This window comes from Dipteris shenzhenensis, chromosome 22, assembly GCF_047967505.1.
Source record: "Dipteris shenzhenensis isolate YYH24624 ecotype China chromosome 22, Dip_SZ_1.0, whole genome shotgun sequence".
Lineage (NCBI taxonomy): Eukaryota > Viridiplantae > Streptophyta > Polypodiopsida > Gleicheniales > Dipteridaceae > Dipteris > Dipteris shenzhenensis.
This window is the reverse complement of record NC_141617.1, coordinates 8982255-9009220: the sequence shown is the minus strand read 5'-3', so window position 1 is coordinate 9009220 and position 26966 is coordinate 8982255. Positions and strand designations below refer to the sequence as shown.

Below are 26966 nucleotides of genomic sequence, written 5' to 3'. Positions count from 1 at the left end.
TTAGTTTAATTCCCTACATTTGACAAAAGTAAGTAGCATAGGAGTGATTGGGCTGAGATTGGGCTACTTAATGAGATGTTAATGAAGTTGGCTTGACTTGTGATCTTCAAAAACTTTGCTTTCAATCAAAGGGGGTTGCTAATGTCAATTGTGGCTCATTGTGGAACCAAAACCATATCAAGTATTTTGATGTTGGAAGCTTCATTGTTGAGGGAGACTTGATGAAGTTCCTTGCAACTTGCATTATTATATGCCCAAAGATAGTGAAGAAAGGTCCAGTTTGACTATTAGCAAAGATAAGGAGATTTGAATTTATGGAAATTTCCAACACATGAAGATGACTCCATGGTATTCATCTTGAAGACCTTAATTTGAACTTGACTAGACTATGTTGGCTGAAAAGAGAAGACTCTGTAACTATGATTAGTTTGGTTGACCATGAACACACAAAGAGAAGGACTATGGCTTAAGCAAGGTGGAAGCTCTATGGATTTGATATTATGTTCAATAGGAGCTCAAAGGTATAACACTATGTTAGGGAAGAAGAGAGAGAGAGAGAGAGAGAGAGAGAGAGAGAGAGAGAGAGAGAGAGAGAGAGAGAGAGGAGATTAGGAAACACATAAAGAGACATGCAAAATAAAAAGATCTTACTCTACTTTATACAAAGAGAAGATACATCATATAGCAAGCCCCTTAGGGTTCACCTTAAGCTTATTCACATTAGTCCTACAGTTACATTAGGGCATACATTTCTTGTAATTTACCTTATGCACATGACTATGCAATTTACATGCTCAACATCTGAAACAAGTACTAAGTTGGAAAAAGCTGAATTTAAGATTTGAGTAAATTAAGGCAAAAGAATGAATGATACAAAGGGCCTTAAAAATCAATGATGTGGATCCTTGCCATGTCATGAATTTTGAAGAATACACCACATCCATCATATAATATTCATACAAATGATGATTTTTATTCATTTGAGTAAAATTATCATTACAAATACATCTATTCCTATGAATGCATTGATGATTGATAGGAAAAAATATTTCTATAGCTTGTATCCTTGACAGATTAATATTATTGCTTGATAATTATTTTTATTCATTTTAGTAAAATTATCATTACAAATACATCTATTCCTATGAATGCATTGATGATTGATAGGAACAATATTTCTATAGCTTGCATCCTTGACAGATTACTATTATTGCTGATGAGCTTTATTTTGGAGAGAGTAAAATTGTACTTGATATCATGCACGTTGGCAAGCCAAGATACCTCCATTTTAAGCGTTGTAGGATTGTGTTCCATATCATACATATGTGTATTTGATTGTGTTTTATAAGATCAAATTGCAATTCCTTTTGGACTATTGGGAGAGTGTATTTCATGTCATTCATACATGTATCTAACCATGTTTTTGTAAGGTCAGACTATACTCCATTTTTGCATGATGGGAAATTGAGATTTGGATCACATAAATGTATCCAATCATATTTTTCAAAGGTTAGGCTACAAGTCCATTTTGGATGTTGGAGGATTGAGGCATGTATAATGCATACATTTATCTATCCATGTTTCTGTATTCTGGATAATTTCAAGTTGCAAGTGATCTCTTCTTGCCATCCTTTATGTAAAATCTCCTCTAATGGTCATCTAGCTCATGTTTCCTTATTCAAATTCATTTTTGAAGAATAATCACTTTATATGCAAGGCTAAAAAATAGTCCTTGTGATAAGACAAAATGATGCATAAAAAGATACTTTAGCCGAGGCTTGATTTGGATATAAATTTTTTAATATGGCTAGGATAATAGATAAATTTTTCTCAAGGTCTTGGTAAAAAGAAAGAAGATGGAGATATAGAGCTCGTTAGTGCCAAAATGATGCGTTAAAGATACTTCACACAATGGATATAAATTTATTAATATAGCCCGAAGAGTTTTAAAGAAAATTATAAACGAAACTAAAGATATGAGGCAAAGATGCCTCAAGTCTTTGAGATAAAGTATATAATGCAATCATATCACATTTGTACCAATTTGCATTATGACATCAACTTTTGCATCTCTCTCAATAAAGTTCCTTATTCTCATATGCTTTCATTTCATCTAATAAAGATATAGTTTACCAAAAGCATCTAGCATAGAATTGTTTATTGATTGTTGAACATTGATATCTTTAGTTTCCTTTATATTTTTTTCTAATAGATCAATTCTGGATAATTTCAAGTTGCAAGTGATCTCTTCTTGCCGTCCTTTATGTAGAATCTCCTTTAATGCTCATCTAGCTCATGCTTCCTCATTCAAAATGAAAATCACTTTTGAATGTGCAAGGCTAAAAAATACTCCTTGTGATAGGACAAAATGATGCGTAAAAAGATACTTTAGCCAAGGCTTGATTTGGATATAAATTTGTTAATACGGCTCGAAGAGTTTTAAAGAAAAATATAAAGGAAACTAAAGATATGAGGCAAAGATGCTCCATGTTGTTGAGATAAAGTATATAATGCCATAAATAAAGAAAGTGTATTAAGGCCCTAGTAAAAAGAAAGAGGATGGAGATATAGAGCTCAGCAGTGCCAAGCACATCATCACACTATTGAATATGTAGAGATGGACTTGTGAGAGACCCACGACTTGTCGCAAGAACAACTCATATGGTCTGCTTTGATATGGGCTATTCTATACAACTACCCATGCCGCCACCTATAGCAATAACTACTAGTACTAGCTCTTAAGTATAGTTGTCATAGGTTGAATTATAAATATTTTTTGCCTTTTTTTATTGCATTGTTGCCTAACACCTTCATTATTGTTCATGCTAGTATTTTGTCCTAGCATCTTTGCCTCATATCTTTAGTTTCCTTTATATTTTAAAGAAAAATATAAAGGAAACTAAAGATATGAGGCAAAGATTCTCCATGTGGTTGAGATAAAGTATATAATGCCATAAATAAAGAAAGTGTATCAAGGCCCAAGTAAAAAGAAAGAAGATGGAGATATAGAGCTCAATAGTGGCAAGTGCATCATCACACTATTGAATATGTAGAGATGGACTTGTGAGAGACCCACCACTTGTCGCAAGAACAACTCATATGGTCTACTTTGCTATGGGCTATTCTATACAACTACCCATGCCACCACCTATAGCAATAACTACTAGTACTAACTCTTAAGTATAGTTGTCATATGCTGAATTATAAATATTTTTTGCCTTCTTTATATGCACTGCTGCCTCTCACCTTCATTATTGTTCATGCTAGTATTTTGTCCTACCTCAAACTATTGCAGCATACTGAGCACCACATACTCAAAATTTCCTTTCAAGGTTGTAAAGCCACAAAATAGCTAAAGAAAAGCCATGAGGCTTTCTACACTTCTCAACGCTTAAATGTAATGGAAGCTCGCTCAGTAAAATGGTTGAAGTTCCTTGTATGGAATGGGGTCATAGATCATGAACCATGAACCATAGCCTCTCATACCTCCATGATGGAGTCTAGAATTAATCAATAAACATGTAATATCTCAAGAAGGGATAATTGAAACAAAGAAAGAGACTTGACCACTTCTATTCCCCATCGAGTAGTACATACAAGATAAGGTCCTTACATAGGATCAAGGGAGCTGCCTTTTTCTTAAAGCAAGGAGATTTCCTTACACTGACTCCATACATGCCCTTGACAAAGTTGGATGCATGTTCGCGTGCGTGTGTGTGCACGTGCGAACATGCGCACATGTGGGCAAGCATACACATGTATAACCAACTTCATGTTCCTTCATAAGGCACTCCTCGCGCTGCCTTATCTTTCCTATTAAATTCCCCCACATGTACATATACGAGAAGCGCACACATACACCAAGAAAGTGATCAAACTACTACATAAAATTGAAATTCGAAGGTTTACATGAGTGAGCGAGATTTTGATTCGCATAATTTCCTGGGAAACTGCAACACTAATTACCTCACTATGCCACGTGTTTGTGTGATATGAGGAATGACTTTCAAAAAAAGAGTTGATAGCAAAAAGAATTGGGATCAAAACTGCAGCCTCAAACAAAACATAAAAAGTAAACAATAAAGTTTCTGATTCACCTTTTTCACCTCCTCTTTGAAACTTTCCAATAATATCCATATTGAAGGGGTTTGAACATCAAATGAAAAAGTGATATGTCATCAGCTATTCCTTCTATTTTAGTCCCATACAGGCAATTTACAAAATTGAAAGGTGCGCTATGTGGTACAGTTAAAAATGTGACAGATAACTGCTGCGTCACTTCAGTTCACACACACTTTTTTTTTTTGTGGGAATACTTCAGTTCACACACACACTCAAAGTTTACAGCTTCAAGGCCAATGCTGCGAAATCATCATTTGATTCAGTTAAGTTCAGTGCTTGTGAAATGCCATGTCCTTTAAGATTTCTTTGCATTATAATTTATCTTCAGAAATCTTTCAGATGTACTCTCCTTGAGGAATTGAAATAACGTATTTTGCAACGGGCATCTGCCCAAAATATTCAATCTTTAAACAAGAGGACAAAAACCCAAACAAAGGATGATCTGCGCTCCTACATAGAAGACACAAAGCATAATCACTCATCATTTACCAATACAGCCTTCACGACCTCCTCAGGCAAGCCTTTCACTGCAGCCAAAAGGTGGCCCGCCCCAGGAATTTCATGGTACTGTACCCAAGGAAGCCGTCTATGCACATAGCGTTGAAGTAACACTGGAACTAAGCGATCATCATCCCCATGCCAAATATGAACAGAGCCTTCTTTGCCAGAGAAAGGATTTTCCAATTCACCAGGGTCAAATTCCCAAGTACCAAACATGTTCATTATGTCACGGTGTAAAGATTCATAAACACCCTGCTGAGTAGCTTCAACTTCGGCTTGCAGCTGCAAAATTCCAAAAGTTTCAGTGTGAGATTGCTGTACACGCTGCACTAAGAATATATAACCAAAATCTGCTCTCATCCATCATCTCTCTAGTCAAAACCTGATGCTCCACAGAATATTCTTTTTGTGGGGGAAAGAGGGCATACAGCAGAAAATGAAAAATGAAAGAGAGAGCTCAGGCAGGGAAGAAATGCACACAGGGAAGGCATTCATTGAGAAGATGTGAAGTAAAATGCAAAAGTGCATCAGCTTTCTTTAAACGAGCCAAAAGAAAATCATCCTTCAACGATTCAAAGAACCCTACTGCGAAATTATGCCTACATTGAAAGACTTCTTTGCATTCCCATGAAAAAGGAGATGGGTGCATATCTGAAATCTTTCATTTAAACATATGTCCAGTGCCTGGCCTTCTTCAGTCAATTCCTTGACATGTTTCAGAGGTGGAGAGCAGCCAAACACACATCAGCTTGACCACTGTCCCCCCTTTCTCTCTCTCTTTCTTTCCACTTCTGAAACATGTCAATTCCTTGACATGTTTCAGAAGTGGAGAGCAGCCAAAAACACTCTTCGTGCATATTGTAACCCCTACTTCCCTCAAAACACACATCAGCTCGACCACTGCCCCCCCCCCCCCCCTTTCTCTCTCTCTCTCTCTCTCTCTCTCTCTCAGGGCATTCAGATGGACCGTCCCCCCCCCCTTCTAGTATACTCTGGACTCCCCATCCCTCCAGATTCCACAAATGAGATCAACCACATCATACGGTTGGATTTACTTCATCTATAAGCATCACGGACTTGGGGAGGGGACCAAGAGTTTCCTACCAAAGATCCAGTTTTACTGAGACCACTTCCTGAGGGTATCAGATGATGAACTAATCATCAAGCACCAGTATCCGGAGGACAGGCAAGTTACCCATGCGCTTGTTGGAGATATCATAGCCAAAGAGTGTGTTGGTGTGTAGTACTATGTGATCTAGTACTAGTTCATGTGTGTGAGTCGTGTGTGAGTGCCATGTGTCATTATGGGACTTATCCCATATGCACTAGGTGCTAGTGTGTGAGTGAGTAGCCTATATAAGGCTTGTACTTCACTTATCTTGATATACTTGATGAATGAATGAAAGCCTATTTTATGTCTTCATTTGAGCATAATTTCCTCACACCCTAACCTTCTCTCTCTCTCTCTCTCTCTCTCTCTCCACCATGTTTCTAACATGGTGTTAGAGCCACCTTCCATAGCTGCCATGTCATCCTAGCCCTAACACTAATTCTGCTCAGCTCCTTCTTGTGCAGCCGCCTCTAGCTGTCTCTTCCTCTCAGCTCATTTCTGCCTCATTCTGTCTCCTCCATAGCCAACTGCCTCTCCATTTCTTGCTGCCTTCATAGCCTTTTCACTTCGGTTTGCTGCCTTTACAGCCTGCTGCCCCCTTCTTCACATCTTGCTGCCTCCATTCAGGAGCTCTTGGAGGTCTAGGCGTCCTTGACAGCCTGATAGCCTGCTGGTCAGCGCTTCCTTCAGGTCACATCTGCATATGTGGAGGTTTTCAACGCCAAAAACAGCCTTCTATTGCTGCTGCTGTAGAGTTGACCACCTGTGAGCACTTTGTGCAGCACTTCAAGCCCTTTGGAGGCATTTCTGACGTGTTTTGAGCTTGCTGCTGCATAACCACCTTCAGTAGAGGCATTTCTGAGCTGCTTTGAGGCCTTTACCACGTCTACATCAGCTGTCTTTTGCATCAGATAGCCGCTACAGCAAATCCAAGTGCTCTTGTGAGCCGTTTTGAGGGGTGTGGACCGGTTGCAGCACTCAGTTTCACATTTCGAGGCATATCTTTGCTGCTCTCTTTCGGGTTTACATTTGGAGTATCACTAAGCATTTATATTTGTTCTTTCGCACACAAGGAGATTGCTGTTCTGTTTTGAAGACCGTGACCAGCCCATTTCTTTGCTGGTTCTTCATCTTAGCTTGCTGCCCGCCTTAATGCAAGTCTTTGCCATCATGACTTCGTTGTCTTCTACTTCCTTGCTCGTGGAGAAGTTTAAGGGGGATGGATTTCCCACATGGCAAACTGAAATGCAGCTGCTCCTTATGCTTGAAGGCATTTGGAATGTTGTTGAGGATGACCAAGTTGAGTTACTTGATCAACAACTCCAACGGATTTGGAAGCAGCATAATGCTAAGGCCATTGCCCTCATTGGTCTTTGCTTAGCCGACTCTCTCATCCTTCATGTCGATTTCAAGTCGACAGCTAAGCAAATTTGGAATCGCCTCGAGACCTTGTTTGGTAATAAAATCACCAACTCTAAAGTTTTTCTAAAGCTCAAGTTTTATGATTTGAAAATGGAAGAGGGCGATGAGTTGAGTGATCATCTCGCTTGGTTTCAATCTCTTGTTCAACAACTTTCAAGTTTGAAGAGCGCAACTAAAATGAAGATAAGATGGCTGTCCTTATGAAGAGTATGCATGGAATTTCTCGTTTTGAGCATACTCTTGAAGTCCTTCGCCTTGCCACTACCACGTTTAATGATATGGCGGCACTCTTCATTGAGAAGGATAGTCGCAATAAGGAAGCCGCTCTTACCTCTCCTAGTAATCATGCATTTGCTTCCACAAGCAAATGGAAGACCAACGAGCACATTATTTGCAGGTTTTGTAAGAGGAAAGGACACATTGAAGCCCATTGCTTCAAGAAGAAGGAATAGGAACAAGAGAAGTATCATGCCAATCTTCTGGCTAAAGAAGAAGCTGAACCTAAGGAGCCCCCGAAGGAGATACATGCAACTATAGCAGAGGTTCAAGGTCTCTCTCTTGAAGACAAGCATCCTTTCGACCAGGGATGGGCTTTCTAGGCCCCTATGCTATGTGTGTTTGTGTTGAGTCAATAAAGGTTCTCAACCTTGAGTTGTCCCTCTAAACTGAATGCAATTGGAGTCAATAAGAGGTACTCTACCCTGGGTTGTCCCCCAAAAATGAATGTATTCTCTTTTACTTTGATTTGATGGTATTGACCACCCAGTTCAAAGTAAGGGGGGGTGATGAGTGATGGTCTACCCTTGCCGGTCGCAAGCTGACTGAGAAGTCGCTATCACACGGGAGGTGTTGGATAGTTGGACTTACTCTTTGCGGTGGAGGGGGGACCGGTCTATTCTTTGCGTGGTGGGTCTCACACTCTTTGCTTTGAAGGGAAGTGTTGGAGATATCATAGCCAAAGAGTGTATTGGTGTGTAGTACTAGGTGATCTAGTACTAGTTCATCTATGTGAGTCGTGTGTGAGTGCCACGTGTCATTATGGGACTTATCCCATATGCACTAGGTGCTAGTGTGTGAGTGAGTAGCCTATATAAGGCTTTTTACTTCACTTATCTTGATATACTTGATGAATGAATGAAAGCCTACTTTATGTCTTCATTTGAGCATCACACCCTAACCTTCTCTCTCTCTCTCTCTCTCTCTCTCTCTCTCTCAGACATGTTTCTAACAGTGCTGAGGATTGCCATAGGACAAATGCAAGTCTTGTCTCACCAGTTGAGGATCGAGGCAGGGAGGGCCATGGCACACCTTGAGAGCAGTGGATTTGCAGGTTATGCAAACTAGCAATAGTGGAGACAGAGGAGCACTTCTTATGCATTTGCCATGCTTATTATGAGATCCAAGGATGCTACCACCGCTTCTACCAGGAGGGGTGCAGATTTGGACCACTCTCCCGATTGATGTGTTGGCCTCTTTTTGATGGAGATGCGGCAGCTCAGGGAGACTCTGCTACTCCATACAGTCCTTGTTCCTTCTAGCTCTTTAAAGTTGTATTCAGCCCTCCCTGTCTTACATTGTTTCAATTATTGTTTTCCTCTTCGGAGGCCCACTACAATTCCTCCCTCTAATTCTCACACTCACTCCATGGTTCCACTTGTGTTTTGAAGTTCATTATTCTATCAGTTCAGATAGTAGTGAGCACGAGAGAGAGTAAGTTAGGCTATCTCCCTGTTGGATTAGTATCAGAGCTTCAGATTTTCTTTCCTAAGATAGGGAGGGTCAGCCCTCCCTATCTTTGGAGGCCCACTACATTTCCTCCCTCTAATTATCACACTCACTCCACAGCTCCACTTGTGTTTTGAAGTTCATTATTCTATCAGTTCAGATAGTAGTGAGCACGAGAGAGAGTAAGCTAGGCTATTTCCCTGTTGCATTGGTATCAGAGGTTCAGATTTTCTTTCCTAAGATAGGGAGGGCTGACCCTCCTATCTTCGGAGGCCCACTACATTTCCTCCCTCTAATTCTCACACTCACTCCACAGTTCCACTTGTGTTTTGAAGTTCATTATTCTATCAGTTCACATAGTAGTGAGCACGAGAGAGAGTAAGTAAGGCTATCTCCCTGTTGCATTCATATCAAAGCTTCAGATTTTCTTTCCTAAGATAGGGAGGGTCAGCCCTCCCTTTCAAGGACAGCCCCATTGTTTTATGATATAGACAAGATCCGGAAATGACACCAGTACAAATGAGAAGTCCAACACCAGTGGGGATGAGGGATCCGCTTCCCAAGCCCTGCCACCACAGAATATTGCATAGCCCTAGATGTATGCCATCATGGCCATGATGCATATTATGATGCAGATGCAGCGACAACAGTCTTTAACTGCATGGCTCAACTCTAGGAGATGTGTGATGATTACAAGCAGGCCCACAGAGAGAGCAGCTTGGGGAGGCAAAGGAAGAACATGATTGGGAGGCTCTAGAAACAATAGAACTCCAAGATCGAGAGGCATAGGAAGCCAAGGAATGTCGAGATCCGGAGCAAGCTGCCAGAGACCGTGAGGCTTAGGAAGCCAAGAAGCTTTGAGTGCTCGAGGCCCAGAAAGCCATGGAACGTCGAGATCGGGAATAGGTGAACAAAGACCATGAGGCTCAGGTTGCCGAAGAGCTCAAAGAGCGTATTGCTCAGGAGGAGGAGGAAGAACGAGAGCGTATTGCTTGGGAGGAAAAGGAAGAACGGGACCGGCAACTCCTCATTTCTCTATTCCAACCACATGGAGAAGGGGAGAGAGTCCAGCAATTCTTTTCTTGGGAAGCTCCACTTCATTCAGTACGATGGTAAGCAAGAACCTCTAGTGTTGACTTCGTGGCACAATCAGTTTGAAAGTTATCTTTTAGTTGTGCCTACAAATGACAATAAGCGGTGCATTCTAGCATCAATGCACCTCACATGCAAGGCGGTCACCTAGTGGCTCAAGTGGTAGAAGGACCACTACGATGTAGACGAGGAGGCACCTCTTTATAGGTGGATGGAGTTCGTAAAAGATATTCGATCATGGTTCTTGCCACCTCAGTAACTAGATAGGCTTCAAATTAATTTATATGAGCTGCGCCAAGGGGATATTGAGACGGTGAATCATTATGCCAGTAAGTTCGCTTAGATGTTCATACAGTTGCAACTGGAGGAAAATCGAAGCTGAGCGAGCTTCTCCATGGGCTGCGTTCAGACAACCAGAGGTATGTTGGTAGTTTCACGCCACGGGATTACGAAAGTACATACAAGCTTGCTCATAATTTCAAGTTCAAGCACAAGGGTCAAGGATCCAAGCAGATGTTCAAAGTCCCAAGATTCCACACTAGGTGATGGTAGGAATGGCAGAAGAAGAGCTGGATGGCGAAGGATAGCAACGGCTATGGCGGTACTTGGATGAGTCACACGAGCAACCTATGCCAAAGAGAACCGATGCTTCCATTGTCATGTGCCGAGTAATAAGAAAGAAGATTTCCCACACTACTAGAAGCTTCGCGAGGAAGGAGCCATATCAGGTGGTTCATCCACAGCTTCAACTCCTACGGGGACAACCTCAATGGTCATCAAGGAGCTTGAAGATCAGTCGAAGGGAGAGCCTCGTCAGTTTCCCAACATATTTCAGTTTTATGGCCAAAGTGGTGGTCAAAAGGTCCTTATCCTAGCAGATTCAGGAAGCTCCGAGGACATCATTTCCACCAAAGCAGCTAAGAAGGTCTAGTTGACTCTTATTCCATTGCCTTGAATGGCGCATTTTTGGGGCAGTAGATAGAGATCAACATGTAGGTCTCTTCAGTCACTCTGAAGATCTCAGGGTGGGTAGACAGTTGGCCACTCAAGGTCTTACCTACTCAAGCAGCGGACATCATCACGATGGTGGCACCAGTTCGAAGTCCGACCATTTGATTTCAGTAGTTTAGAAAGATCGAGTCAGGACCCAATAGGCCATAATACTACAACAAGACCAAGATGATTTCCTCACGACAAGTCTTCCTCCTTCCCTATCACCAATACACACAGAGGCGAATCACATTGAGCATCTTCCTGGATCATGACACAACAGCACGTATCCTTACCAAAAGTTAGGAGAAGACCCTAGGATTCAATTCCTTCAAATCAGGATTATGAGCTAGGTATTCAGATCATGATTCATGAGCCTCGGCAAAAGGGGATGCCACTAGTATCCTCAGCCCGTGGCATGCCAGATTGCCATGTGGACGGTCATGTCAGCAAACAGTCACGTCAACAGTCTACGGAGGCTGCCGGTCAACTGGTGCAAGCCCACATGCATCGCCACGTAGGCAACCACGTTAGCAAGTTGCCACGCAGGCAGCCATGTCATCCAGCCATACAGGCAAGCCTACACAGTCAATAGAATAGGCGCCACGTCAACCGACATAGTGCCACGCCATCAAGTACAATGATATGTCAACAATGCCAAGTGGCAATCAAGGTTCTAGTAGCTAGACGGTCAGTCAACTCAGTCCGGAGCAGGAATCAGGTCAGTAGGTGACCTACCAGCAAGTTCAGCCTGTTTCAGGGCCCAAAGGGGCCTATAAAAGGTAGCCGCCTTGGCCCTCGTTATTCATCCAATTACACGGCAGTTTGGGCTTCAGTCCTTAGCAGCCTTCATATGGATCAGCAGCAGTACAGGCCTAGGTTAGTCAACAGCAAATTTGCCCCAAGTCTACTAAAGACCGATGGGTCTATGAGACTGAAAGAAAACCTGATATAATGAGCAAAAGGGTGGAGCTACTGAGCGAGCATCCTAACCCATGCTAGAGAAAACAGTATAGACATAGTCAATGATACCATCATACATGTCACCCTAGTCATAAAACATCCTTGGCATCATCATCCCCATGGAAGATGAAGTTTGATCAGACGTCCCTGGCATCATCATCCCCATGGAAGATGAAGTCTGATCAAACGTCCAGATGCACCCCATGATGGACTAGGTAGTGTAGGCAAGAACCCCGTAATAAATCGTTGTCTACTATTTGGATGAGTGGTCCGTCGTGCCCTCTTGGTAGCTATCCAACGCCTGACAAGCGCCATAGTAACCCCCGTCGGCCGTACTCCAGGTCTGAAAATGAAAGAAATATCAGTGAGTGTGATCTATGCGTCCGTCCTCTGTCGAGTGTGCCGCATCTCGATCTCGGGGGTCCCTGCCTTTCCTGCTATCCGTGGCTGAGGGGGAAACACGCTATGACTGGAAGAACTCTGTGATCATACTCTAGGATAGACCAAGTAATGTCCCCTAATCTTGTCTCGGTGATTTGATGAGATGCTCCCTATGTCGGACCGCCTCGTGAATGAAAGCAGCCAAGCATCTTTGGTCTAGGTATGAGAGGAACCCTTTGATTTCACCTCATGTGAAACGTTCTCTTTCTTCTTTTTGCAGATTCACAGACGAAATTCACGGGCGCTCGCATCCCGAATATCCTCCCAGCCTATCTCATGGATGGCATGCTCACAAAGATACGTAACTTTATTTCCTTTATGCCTATCCACAAGCCCTCGGTTCCCTAGATGGTTCCCTCTGCCACATGTCATCATTTTAGACCTTTAGCTTGGTACACCATTTACTCCTCTCTTGGGGCACAATCAAAACATTTGCCCCTTGGCATTTTTACACATTTAGGTGCACCTAGGCCTTAGCACTCAGAACCACCTAGTCGATGCCAATACACCCTCACCTAGGACCTTGGCAGTTACTTCCCTTGACCATTTTATTTACACACATAAAATATTACAAAAGTCGGTCATCGAAGAGAAAATGCCCATCGATCTTTCTGAGGTCATGCTATCTCGGCTAGAGCATAACATTCCTTCCCTCTTCAAGCATCAGCGTCCTCGATGATGAAATCTGGGAACACTCTCCGTAACGGTATACGGATTCCCAGGTAGCTTCTGATAGAGGTAGACCATGCCATGCAACCAACAAAGTGGGTATCTTCTGATTGCGCACTTGCATTGTTCCTCGGTCCAGGATTCTTGTTGGTTTGCGTCTTGCATTATCCTCTATCTCCTGAAACAAAACAACACCTTCGATTAGTGAGTCACTAGTATGCAAAAATTTCTTTAAACGAGAAACATGAAACACTGGGTGCACCTTACACCCCGGTGGCAATTCTAATTTATAGGCTACCTTGCCTATTCTTTTTAGAATTAACCATGGCCCATAATATCGAGGTGATAACTTAGCACACTCTCCTACAGTCAAAGACTTAGAGTGCGAAGAAACTCTGAGAAAAACTTTTTCTCCTTCCTTAAATTCTCTAGTGAATCGGTTTACATCCGCATACGCCTTAGCTCTATCCATAGCTTGGCGGATGTTTGCTCTTGCAAGTGCTAGCATCTCCCGCATCTGAACCACAAAGTTCGCGGCACTAGGCACTTTCTGAGGCACTCCAACTATAGTTGGATTCGCTGGCCTATAACCATAGTTCAGTTCAAACGGACTGAACCCTGTAGAAGAATGTTTTCTATCATTGTAGGCAAATCCAACAATGGCAACCACTTGTCCCATGTATGTTGCCTCAATGACACATATGCTGTAAGCATATCCTTTAAAATTTGGTTGATTCTTTCCGTCTGACCATCTGTTTCTGGATGATCCCCACTACTCATTCCCAACTCAGTCCTTAGTGTCTCAAATACCGTTGTCCAAAAATGACCGGTAAATTTGACATCTCTGTCTGACACTATGGATTTGGGTAATCCATGCAGACGAAATATATGTCTAATAAACAAATCCGCCACTTGCGGGGCACTAACAGATTCTCTAGTTGGAATGAAGTGAGCCATCTTGGTAAGACGATCAACCACCACAAGGATAGAATCATATCCACCTTGTGTCGTAGGCAATCCTACAATAAAGTCCATGGAAATGCTCTCCCACTTACTTAGTGGTATCTCCAAGGGTTGTAAAAGTCCGAGTGGCTTTACCCGTTTTGCCTTACTTACTTGACACGAAAAACAACGTGTCACATATTCATGAATATGCTTTTTCATCTTTGGCCAAAAGAAATCTCGCTTCACGAGATCATATGTCTTCTCGACTCCTGGATGTCCCGCACATGGGCTATCATGGCATTGTCAAATGACTCTCTGCCTGAGATCATTCTGATTAGGTACTACTACCTTGCCATTTCTTTTCAGCATACCATCCCTTATGGTATATCTTGCATAAGTTTGGCCTTTTCTGGATGCCAGGTCATCCTTTTTCCCGGGTTTCAATATATGAGCCTTAGGCCATAGGCTCTAGACGAACTCGTCCACCTTTTGAGTTTCTCTAATCTCGGCCATTAGAGCACTTTCTAACACCGTGAAACTCATGTTATACTTAATGCGTGACAACGCATCGGCAACTTTATTATCCTTGCCTCTTCGGTACCGAATCGTCAAATTAAACTCCTGCATGAGTTCTGCCCACCTAGCTTGGCGGCCTCTCAAGTCAGGTTGTTTATAAAAATGTTTCAGAGTATCATGATCAACATCCACATAAAACTCTGATCCATACAAATAATGTCTCCATGTTTTCAAAGCATGGACAACAGCATACAACTCCAATTCATGAGTTGGCCAATTTCATTGAAAGGGATGCAGCTTCTTGCTTTCAAAGGCTACTGGCCTTCCCTCTTGGAGGAGAACTGCTCCTACCGCAATGCCACTTGCATCGGTTTCAAGGAACAACGGTTTCTGGGGATCAACTATTTTTAACACCGGTCCTGTGACCACAGCTTGTTTTATGGTGTTAAAACTTTCTTGTTGATTCTGTCCCCATATAAAAGGTACTTTATTAGAGGTCAAATCAGTCAATGGCGATACTATTTCGAAATATCCTTTGATATGCTTTCGATAAAATTGGGCAAATCCCAAGATGATCGCAAAGCGGTCAAACTCTGAGGGATTGGCTAAGTCAGTATCGCAGCCACTTTCTTTGGATCCATTTCTACCCCCTCTTGAGTAATTATGAATCCTAAATATTCAAGTCTAACCATACACAGTATAGTTTTCTTTTTATTTACATAAAGACTGGCTTTCTTCAAAGTACTGAACACTACTCTTAAGTGTTCGCAATGTTCAGTAATACTTTTACTGAATACCAGAATATCGTCATTAAAGTTACTACAAACTTTCCGATACACGGACGTAGTAAATCGTTCATAAGCATGACGAATGTAGCTGGAGCATTGGTAAGTCCAAAGGGCATTACCAAAAACTCATAATGACCAAACTTGCTTCTAAAAGCGGTTTTATGCACATCCTCGGCTCTAATACGGATCTGATGGTAGCCACACTTAAGATCTATCTTACTGAAAATTACGGCCCCATGCAATGCATCTAGTAAATCATCGATCCGAGCCATCGGATACCTGTGCTTAATAGTGATATTATTCAATGCTCTGTAATCTATACAGAGGCGAAAAGTATCATCTTTCTTCCTCTTTAATATCACTGGCGAAGCAAAAGGTGAAAAACTGGGTTGAATCTGCCCCAGCTTGAGGTATTCTTGCAGTTGTCTTCGCACCTCAGCTTCTTCTGTAAGCTTAATCTATAGGGAGGTCTATTTACAGGTTCTGCCCCCGGGATAAGCTCAATTTTATGCTGAACATTCCACTCTAGAGGTAACCCATAAGGTAACTCATCCCTAGAACAATCAGAGAACTTCTCCGATATCTCTTTAGCCAACTTGGCCATTTTCCCAGCTTGGGTAGCCTCAGTGCTAGCCGATGCATCATCAATCGACTCTACCGATGCTATATACAGACACAGAAACTCTTTCGGAGTCTTCCGAATTTCCATGGCTGAAATCAATGGTCCTCGAGGTAAATCCTTTTCACCTCGCAAAACATATTCTACCCCGTTCATCTTGAACTGGTAAATATGCTTTTTCCAATCAATGGCTGGATTTTTCCAAAAATGCCAAGCCATGCCTAGGGCTATATCTACGTGAGCAAGCCTGGTCAACTCAAAGTCCAGCTTCTCAACATAGTCATGAATTCGAAGTTCCAATTGGGTAACCCTTTGGTCCCATACTTCAGTTGAACTTCCGTCCGCCATCCTGACTGTATAAGCATAGTCCGACGGACTAGTTTTCAACTTGAGCCTCTTAATAAGCTTCGAGTTAATTACATTGTGCGTTGACGCTGAGTCAAACAACACAATCACATCATGATTGGCTACTTGCCCTTTCACTTTAATTAACTCGGGCTCATCGAAAACCGTATACCCCGTTGCTGTGGGCTTTGAAAGGATGTTATCAGGTGCACCGCTTACTAACTTAGTAACAGAAACACTTAACAACACAAGTACTAACCTCTGAGAAGGTCCCGCCAATTGCATCTGCATATGTTCTGCATTGGGACTCTCCTGCATTTCCACGTCGCATTCAGATATTATCATATTGGCCGTGCGACGGTCTTTGTTTAGTGGACAATCTTTCCACTGATGTTGCTAAAGGCAACCGAAGCACAATCCTTCTTTTCTAGCTTTTTCTTTTTGCTCAGGGGTCAACGAGGACTTTGACCAAGCCCGGACTGCCATTGGAGTTACTTTTCTTTTCACCCCAACGGTGGTACTTGTCTTTGCTTGTCCCTCAACTGGCTTCACCTGCTTGGTTTGGCCACTTGGCTACGAGACACTTGTCTTTGAAGTCCATTTCCTCTGAAATCCCCCTTTTCTCGGGTACTCATGCTGAGTCCCTGCCTGCACAAACCCACTAGGTCTGCCCGTGGCTTCAGGGCTACTGCAATAGATTCATCTAATGTAGTCACATATCTAGCCCGAACTTCCATTTTAATCTTGTCATTCAGTCCATAGATATAGTCTTTCAACTGAACTGACATAGGGAGAGGGTCTGTTATTTTCATAACACATTCCCTGAACTTCTCAGTGTACTTTGCCACCGACAAATTCCTCTGGCGAAGGTTTCTATAAGCATCCCAAGCTCGGGACTCTTCGTCAGGTGGAAGAAAGTGTTTCTTAAATTCAGCCTTAAACCCTTCCCAGGTGGTAGGGGCAACTTGATCTTTCTGATGCTTTATCTACCATCTATCTGATGCCTCAATAAACAGGTGAGTGGTCTCGCGGATTTCCTTTAGATCAGATCTGATTTCACAAATGGCGAAGGCTTCTTCCCACTTGTGTAACCAAACCTCGATCACATCAGAACTGCGCTCAGTCATCCGACCGGCATACTTCTCCGGTCTATAGTTGGCAATATTAGGTACCTTGACCTTCGCACGCTCTGATGAGTGTATACTGGGCTCTGGCTCTGCTAGAGCTTTGCCCTTTTCATTTCTAGATGGTATAGCTGATAAGGCTTGCACCATCTCTCTAATTTCATTTTGACCAGCGTTCACTTGAAGCTGCTGGTTCATGATCTGTTGTAAAGCATCTTCTAATACAGAAATCCTACCCACCAGAGTAGGTGTTGTGTGATGGGACACTTGTTGTGTAGACCGTGCTCTAGATTCACCAGGATTCACCCTCGAATCTTGTCCCTCTGCCTCCATTCTTTCAAAAGGGAAAATAGATTTATTTATTTTTCACTTCAGATTCCCCTTTGCTGTACAGGAATAATAAACTGCAAATTGAAAATTTGTATAGAAGGGAAAAGAACTGCTCCCTGGAAGCTCCACGTAATTCGAGTTCCTTCAGCCAGCCCGAGTTTCTACTGCTCCATAGCCGAATTTGGACGCCCTTCTTTCTTGCCCTCACCCAAGCTATTCGCTTTCAAAGAGATAGCACCTCAATATCGTGAAAATAATTTCAAGCAGGTGCTCCGAATTGAATCAGCCTGGTCTTCTGTTTCAGAATCAGCCTCAGCCCACGGGCTATTTACGTGACCACAATCCAGATGCGCGACCACCATGAAGAACTGCTCGATGGCCCATCGATTGAACCAAATCCGCTCTTCCACGCTACTAAGATAACCTCCGCTCTTTGCCTGATGCCAACGGACGATTTACTTCTCTGGTCCTAAACTCACCGTAAACCAGTGGGCGTCTCTCAACTTCAGCCAAAAAAATCCCGCTCGATGGTGACGTATGGGCAGCGGTATGACTAGATGGATGGCTTGACGGCGAGGCGTGGGTCAATGACTCCACGAAATAATCCTGCACTCTGTTCTATTCACAACAGGTGCTGAAGCAATCGGGTCGTCAACTTTGGAACAGTAGGCGTAGATACTTTGCTTGTCTGCAACTCTCTACATTTCCGTCGTCACATGCCCTGCACTCCCTTCATACGTAATCCCCTCGTCCACCTGAGCGCTCTGGTACCAAATGAAACGTTCTCTTTCTTCTTTTTGCAGATTCACAGACGAAATTCACAGGCGCTGGCATCCCGAATATCCTCCCAGCCTATCTCATGGATGGCATGCTCACAAAGATACGTAACTTTATTTCCTTTATGCCTATCCACAAGCCCTCAGTTCCCTAGATGGTTCCCTCTGCCACATGTCATCATTTTAGACCTTTAGCTTGGTAAACCATTTACCCCTCTCTTGGGGCACAATTAAAACATTTTCCCCTTGGCATTTTTACACATTTAGGTGCACCTAGGCCTTAGCACTCAGAACCACCTGGTCGATGCCAATACACCCTCACCTAGGACCTTGGTAGTTACTTCCCTTGACCATTTTATTTACACACATAAAATATTACAGAAGTCGGTCATCTCAAGAAAATGCCCACCGATCTTTCCGAGGTCATGCTATCTCGGCTAGAGCATAACATCATGCGATCACATAGTGTGCACATACGACTCTTTGGGGACATCTACTCGACCACTCTCAATACGGAGTGGGTGCGATGACACACGGAACTGTCCAATGGCAGCCCTGAGTGAGAGTGGTAGGTGAATCTCGGTGTACCCTAGTGGGATAATGAGACCCTCCTTAGAAATGTGCAGGCAGTGGTCTCGATAGAAACTGAGCTTCATAGGAAGCTGTAAGAGATCCTCCCGGATGATCAAGTGGAGCTCATTAGACAAACGCGCATTAATGCTGTACTGAAAGGGTGGCAGCCTGTCTATACAGAAACCCAGTCTCTCAAACCATCTACATGTGTATGCATACCAGCATCTCTGATCACCTTGAGCTGCCAGTGCCATAGAAGATGCTAATGCCAACCAAGGTGACCTGTGTCGCCCTGCAATATAGGAGCCATATGCTCGCACGCGTGACGTGGTATAGATATTGTTAATCTGAAAAGAGGAAATCTAACTGCAATCGAGAAGCCCAGAACCCAACCTGAATGATCTGAAGAGGAACACATGGCTTACTGTGGATCATCCGTGACAACAAGAGAGCCTGTAATCTCTCCACCTTAGTCCACTCTGTGTCGGATAGATTTGGCCCCCAGCAAATGCTGTCGTACATGCCCGCAGGTCGGACCAAGGAGTCAAAAAGGAGAACCTTGGTCTGCGGGTCCTGAAAATGTGAATGGAAGCACTGTCTCTCTAGTCGGGCAAGGGAGGCGTATCCTCTACTCAGACGGGCCTCCTCATCGTGAAGATAAGTCGAGAGAATAGGACCCCAAGGTAAGTATATGATGAGACAATCTCAACTAGTGCCCCGTCAAATGTCAACTGCTCTCTGTGTGCGGCTGCCCTGGAGGTGTTGTGAAGATCATAACCTTGGTTTTACCCAGGTGACCTTCAAATCATGGGACTCGCAAAAAGCTAGTAGTGCAACTAGATGTCTCTCGAGCCCCTCAACAAACGAGGATAAAAGTACCACATCATCAGCGTACAATAGAATCTGGAGCATGTAGCCGGCGAGAGAGCAACCAGCTCCTCCTAGGGCCCTCATAAAAGACTCAAGCTCGTCTATATAAAGGCCAAACAAGGTCGGTGAAAGTGGGTAACCTTGTTTGACCCCAGTGATGCTCATGATCTCTCTCTACCCTCCCCCTCTCTCACACCATCAATGGCAATGGATCACCCTTTTAGATGCAGCATGCAAGGTCTAAGCCAAGGTCTTGAGTCTCCATCTCTGGCCACTACTCTGAAACCTCATTCACTTCATGCAAATCTGATGCAGAATACTAGACAATATATTCACATTCTAGCAGGCCACTCATTGGCACATTGTCGCAGCCTTTAGCGATCCTCCTCTCGGATTTTAAGAAGACCTATGGTAGATTGCATTTCTCCACATGGATCCAAGAGAACTTGGCACTTCACTCACGAATGAACAAGTCAAATCCTCTAGGGAGGGCACTGGCATGGCCTTCTCTCTTTCTGATTCCGGTTAATAGAGCTGCCCCTAGCTTCCTCTCTGTTTGCGAGGGCCCTCAGATAGTAGGGCCCTGGCTTGGTAGGGATGCATCTACTTATCCAGCAAGAGCAAGATCTAGTGGATAGAGTTCACAAACAACGCAGTTCAATTGACGAGTAGCGCTCTAACTGATTGAACCATGACAGAAGCAAGTTTGTTGTTTATCAAGACATATAATTATGGTATTTCCCATTTCCTTGCAGGATTTGCCTATCCAAAAATTTCCCACAAAGAACACATAATAAATTTATAATGCATGCCCTAAGGCTGGCTTCCATACATGTTGATGTACAAAATTGCATGAGATGAATATTAAATTCACATTGTTAAATGAGCACAGAGACATGGGTGCATACATGTATGCGTGCATGCGGTGTGTGCCTGTGCATGTGTGCGCATGGGGCCAGGAGAGAGGGGGCAGAGAGTGGCGGGCGGCCCCGATGATGGAAGAGAGAGAGAGAGAGAGAGAGAGAGAGAGAGAGAGAGAGAGAGAGAGAGAGACCTCAGAAGCAGGTCTTGGTCTTTTGTATAGAATCTCTTTGTCCATTTCATTCAAAAATTCCAACTTTCTGTCTATTGCACTTGTTCTGGGAAACAGTCTTTGTGTATTCCACCAATAGATCAGCCAAGGTGCATAGTGGGCGATACCTATGGCTACTTGGTCCCGTAGTGGTTGTAGACGGTAGGCCTTCATGGCTTCAGATAATGGTATACCTGACCACCAATAATTGGTTACAGGAGCCAACATTCCAACCCCAGCCAACCTGCATTCGTGAGATACCTTAGATTTTGCTTTACTTCATGCCAGTAAGACCATTAAACCATGTAACAAGCTGGTTTTAGACTCTGTACCTGTGGGGTATATACTTTAAGCAAGCCCATGCAGAATACCCTCCAATAGAAGTTGCCAAAACATAGAATTTGGGCCCAAGGTCCAAAACATCAGCAAGCTCCTGAATGTCAAAAGCTTCACTTCTGATTGTTCGACCTGGGTTGGGATCACTCTGTCCATAGCCTGCCCTGTCGAACCCAACAAAATACACACCAAGCTCCTCTACAAGATCCTGCAACATACAATAGACAATGCCTAGAATCTTAATGCAAAAGTCCATCGTTTACGTCGTTTATGCATTAGTATTGTCGATCTCATCAAACACCCAGGTAAAACATTCTATTTCATTGATCCCCAGAAAGAAGCCCCAAAATTGTCTACCAAATCCACAACACAAGAGCAAAGCTGGAAAACTGGTGTATGAACATTCCAATTATATGCCACATGAAGAGAGTTCAGCAGCTTCTGTTTTTTACTAAAGAGACAAAAACTAAAAGTTGGTGGAGATGTAAGAATGTTTAGAAACTGATGTAACAATCTAACACTTGGTGATGTAAGAACGTTTAGAACCTGATTAATGTGTCCTTTTTTCATTAGCCACAACATGGTCTAGTTAAATTTTTCTTAATACAATCAACGTGTAAATTGCTTTCCCACCTGAGATAAAGGTAGGAAATCTTTTCGGGATCGATAAAATCCATGAACCATCACAACCTTGTATTTTGCTTTCTCCTTTGGAACCCCTGCTTCCTCGTAAGCCAAATGGCGCCCATTCTTTAGCTGAATTCGTGGAGCAGTCACTGGTGGTCCAAGAGGTGTGCCGCATATTGTTGGAGGTGGAGGTTGAAGAGCTTTGTAAAACCATGCGACGAGGATGGTTAACTGTATAAGGAACAATTTCCACCAGAACCCTGTTTCAAAGTAAGTCCAATAATAAGTTTTACCACAACCTTTTCAACAACCCAATCTATGCAACTAGTAAGTGATCTGACAGAAATATCAATTAAAAGCGAGCAGGCATCAACACCATCTGAAGGAGCAACACCAGACTTCCCCTTGGGTGTCATCACCAATTTCTCAAAAAAGGATGAATCATTTTTTGTTAGGTCAAGCGTCTATAACCATCAAATAATATGACAGTCACTATCAACGTACCAGAAATACATAAAGGATGGCAGTAGAGCAAAAAATTCCCCCATCCCAGACATCTTGACTTGGATTACATTTCTAAGAGACCGGTTAAGTAGTCCATGTATAAATTTTACCAAGGGAACATTGCACTAAGGAACACCCTTGGAGGAAACTTTCACCGATGCCTTGCCAAACAGGGAGCTCCAAAGGACATGTGATTTATATAGCATATTCTAGTTTCCCCTTCCAGGTTTGAAAGGCACCATGGAAAATTACAAACGCTTGGAAGTACAAATTCCCTATCCAAACGGGATTTTCAGATATCCTTTACCTCACCAATGAAACCTCAGCAAAAGGCTATTAGAGCCTTGCCTGGAAATGGTGATTGGGCTTATAAAACTCCCTATGCAATAAATAATGTACACAAAACTCAATAAGAGGCTTAGCCATGTAGCTTGAAAATTTCCACTATAATACTAGGAACTATGTCTGTGGGCGAAAGGGATAATGCAGTAGCTGCCTGCTTGCCTCCCAACAATACACCATTGCCAATGTGATGATGTTTTTTGCTAGGTCAAGTGTATTGAGAATTGGCCTAAAGCCCACCTTTAGGATGTAAAGGGGACACAACGTTGGTGGAAAATATGCCCAAATTGGAGGATTGAGCGGCCTTGGACCCTGTGTCGGCATATTATTACTACTTGTGACACAATGGATTTGTTATCCCACACATCTGGAGTGCTTATTGGGTACCCCGAATGCATGGAATTGAGGCTCTCAAACCTTCCCAAGCCCTTTCACCATTGAGTGGACTTGAGGTTGAGATATGGAGTGCTAGAAGGTTGTTAGGATCCCATTCTTTGCTCTCAAGCACCTAAATGGTGCATTATTGGTATCCATCTTTTAGTGGGTTCCTGTCATGACAAGAAATCCGTGATTCGTAGACATTAAAACATTATTATATATTATACGCCAATGGTGTAACATGTATTTGTATTTATGATGGATACCAACCTAATTATTATGCCGGTGGATCATCTAAGTAGATAGGACTAGTCAGGCTTTGGATGTAAGAAACATAAGCCAAGGCATCCATGGCACCAAGACCGTTTTTGTAAAAGGGAAAGGCAAAGCATCCAAGTAGGAGGGTGGGGCTTCTGCCTCCTCATCCCAAGAATCTGAGGTAAATATAGAACCAAGAGTAAATGTTATCCATTCAGCCAACACGGGTGTATGGATGTGTGAACTGGATAGAGAGTAGGTATATTCATTGTAGAGTATGGATAGAGAATATAGAATTTTCTCCTCCATGTAGGGTGAATTATAGGATGAATAGGCTGAAATAGAAGAGCTGCAAAAAGAGAGTGATGATCTATAGTCTCTATAGACTAAGAAGCTTCCCATCGCAAAATCATCTATGGTCAAGGTCTACCTAGTTCAATAACACATTTGGGTGAGAGAATCTTTTTAATACTAACCAATTTGTTGCGAATATGTCTCAGCTTATCGACCAGGTTATTATGAAGAGATTTCAGCAGTTTGGTATTCAGAAGAGGATTCTAAGCTTGAAGAGATATTGAAGAGGCACTGCAGTGGTACTTCTGCATTTCGAATATTCAGCATCAAGAGGAACCAGAACTTGAAGATGAGATTTGAGTTCTCTCTCACTCTTCCAAACCTAAACTTCATTACATTCATCCACTACTCTATCTCCCCTATTCCCCTTGCTTCCTTACATTGTATCAGAGCCACGACAACTCTCAGCCAAGGCCCAAACCCTACAAATTAACAGTTTAACTGCCCTACTTCTCACATAAAGGTAGTGCAAGGACCCAAACTAAGGACTCTTCTCTCGAACAAATAAGTTTGCTGCAACTTGGTTTTCCACCATCAGCAAATTGGTTGGTGAGGCTGGAACAAGCTTATGATACAAGGAAGGATAAGCAGAAGTGTGGCATTCAAGCCTTGTCAACACTTGCATTTCAGACTGGTTGATTCGTCGAAGCCACATGTACCATTAACGCATTGGACCTTAACAAAATTGTAAAATTCCCAAATGAAGCCCAAACTCCATTCGTAGTAGCTTACTAGCGTACCTCTATAAACAAGTTCATCCCCCCATTACAGAAAAGACGTGAGCACACCATAGAAACAAGGCTCTGCAGCCAACCTCTTTTGTGTAGACTAAGGAGCTGTAAATACTTACTCCTCACATAAAACATCCAGTAGCTTACTAGCATACCTCTATAAACAAGTTCATCCCCCCATTACAGAAAAGACGTGAGCACACCATAGAAACAAGGCTCTGCAGCCAACCTCTTTTGTGTAGACTAAGGAGCTGTAACTACTTACTCCTCACATGAAACATCCAGTCAACATTATACTTGGTATCCAGTTTAGCTTTGGCAAATTTTATCATGATTGAAAAACAATCGACTGCTAATTAGGTGGTAAGCCACTACTATCTCACAATTCACAGGTTCCTCTATACCCAATTCCACCAGATCGCAATCCTCAGCTTCATTCCATGACACATGTAACTCAAACAAGAGGCACACGTGCCTAGAGCACTGCCCCCAAGTGGCTGAGTTGTTCCGCTTTCAAAGGGCCTCCAATTAGCAACTTTCTAGTAGCTAGAGCTCTGCTCCGCTAGGGGCAGTGCTAACAAATATGAGATGAAAATCTAAATAGAGCTGGTAGACTTATAAGCCTGGAACTCCCAGATATCTACAGTCATATGACATCAAAAGCACATGCTTTCAAGTAGCTTTCTTTTCTTGCTCAAAGAGACTTCTTCCCGCCTCTTATTGCCACTCGTTACTTTTATCCTCAAGTTAGATTTGCACCTGAAATCATATGTTACTACATTCACTCTCACTAAGGAAAGTCGTTTCTTTACATAAGACACCATGATACAGACTGCGTGCCGGGTACGGATGCTGGATTCAACAGCATGTATGCATGTAGAAACAACGGATGTTGTACATAACCAGACGATATCAGTTTGGAAATATGCAGGTGGAAGAAGCCTCGTCAGGGTTTTTTTTTCAAAACTTGACCAATAAGTTGGCACTTCTTAAACCATATACGGTGTTTTTTGTTTCTTCAATCAATGCGTAGACCAATGTTGGAGAACGGATGTTCAAGATATCCACCAACTCGGAGATGCTAACACCCCAAAGGACAATGTTCAAAAGAATGCCTGCAGCAAAGCCACTCATGAACCCTATTGCACGATCTGTGGGCATTAGAAACCGGGTTCAAGAGCGCATTCTGGTCTGCCCAGCAGAAGAATTTAACGCATAGTATTTTCTCGAATGCAAGTCGATAAACAACGTCGCTGAATACATAAACCTCGATATGCGTTGCGACCAGTCTAGAGAACGCGAGACTGACTGGAATGTCAATCGCACTTACAAGCCTCGGGCAAGCGATAGAGTATCCCGACGTGAAAGTTAGCACACTCTTTCCTACCTTTCGCGATGGCGTCATTAAAGCTACGATTGACGTCAGTAGGGCATCGATGTGAAGCTTCATTTTTCAAGAACTCGTTCTTCACATGTTCTGGGTGGACAGTAGAAAGGGATTAGCCAAAAGAGAGGACGAGGAAATGGACAGAGATTTGATGTCAGCCACGTACCTGCCTTGCAGCAACCACTACAACATCCCTTCTTGTCACTGTTTTTGCGAGTATGGGCACGCGCTGAAGCCGCAGACACTCGGGCCATTGCGGATGGTTGTACGCTGCAAAAGGACTGCGCAAGGCGTGGGCACAAAAGGAGCTTCAAAATGCCGGCGCGGCGGCCATTCTGGGAGGTGCAGAGCTGCGGGGAAAGACAGCCCAACAAAGGTCTGAGCGCCCGCGCCGCAAAACCAAATCAAACGAATCGAGCTATCAAGGTAGGAAACAATCTCTGGCAATGTACAGTCGATTGAAAGAAGAGTTTACCTACGGAAGGTAAGGTGGGATATTCAAAACACGCATCTAAGATAATGACAGTGCAACGCAGCGTTTTGGAAGACAAGCGGCAGCTTTTCAACTGCGACAGTAAGATCAAACTTTTTGCATGTAAACTTCAAAGTTCACAAGGGACATGATTGGACAAAAACCATCAGACACGACATCAACTCAGAAGAAACTGATCACATTTCCCTCCGTCTCTGAAATCAAAATTTACCGCTGCAGCCTGCTTCTTTCACTCTTGCATCCTTCTGCCAATTGAATCACCCATCTCCACCTTTCTTTCACTCAAATCACAGATCTACTCAGCTCTCCTTTCGCTCTTGCATCCTTCTTCCAATTCAATCCACCTTTCTTTCACTACAATCAAGATCTACTCACCTCTATGCTGCATCCTGCCTTCTGCTAATTGAATCAGAGATCTAAACCTTTCTTTCACTAAATCAATACCTACTGAGCACTCAACTGCAGCCTGCTTCTCTCACTCTTGCCAATTGAATCCGACACCATAACCTTTCTTTCACCAAAATCAAGTTCTACTGAGCAGTAAGCTGCAGCCTGCTTCTTT

At 43.0% G+C, this 26966-nt stretch overlaps 1 protein-coding gene across 1 annotated transcript; it reads right to left on the bottom strand.

Annotated features, from left to right (window-relative positions):
* Positions 1 to 4145: 4145 nt before the first annotated feature.
* LOC147887697 (putative lysophospholipase BODYGUARD 1) lies at positions 4146 to 26554 on the bottom strand. The gene is made up of 6 exons (XM_087393568.1): positions 26387 to 26554; positions 26078 to 26261; positions 21964 to 22217; positions 21327 to 21538; positions 20977 to 21238; positions 4146 to 4905 (listed from the first exon to the last, which is right to left on the bottom strand). Exons 2-6 carry the CDS (start codon positions 26163 to 26165, stop codon positions 4597 to 4599), a joined length of 1125 nt encoding a protein of 374 aa, XP_087249694.1. The 5' UTR covers positions 26166 to 26261; positions 26387 to 26554; the 3' UTR covers positions 4146 to 4596.
* Positions 26555 to 26966: the final 412 nt, after the last annotated feature.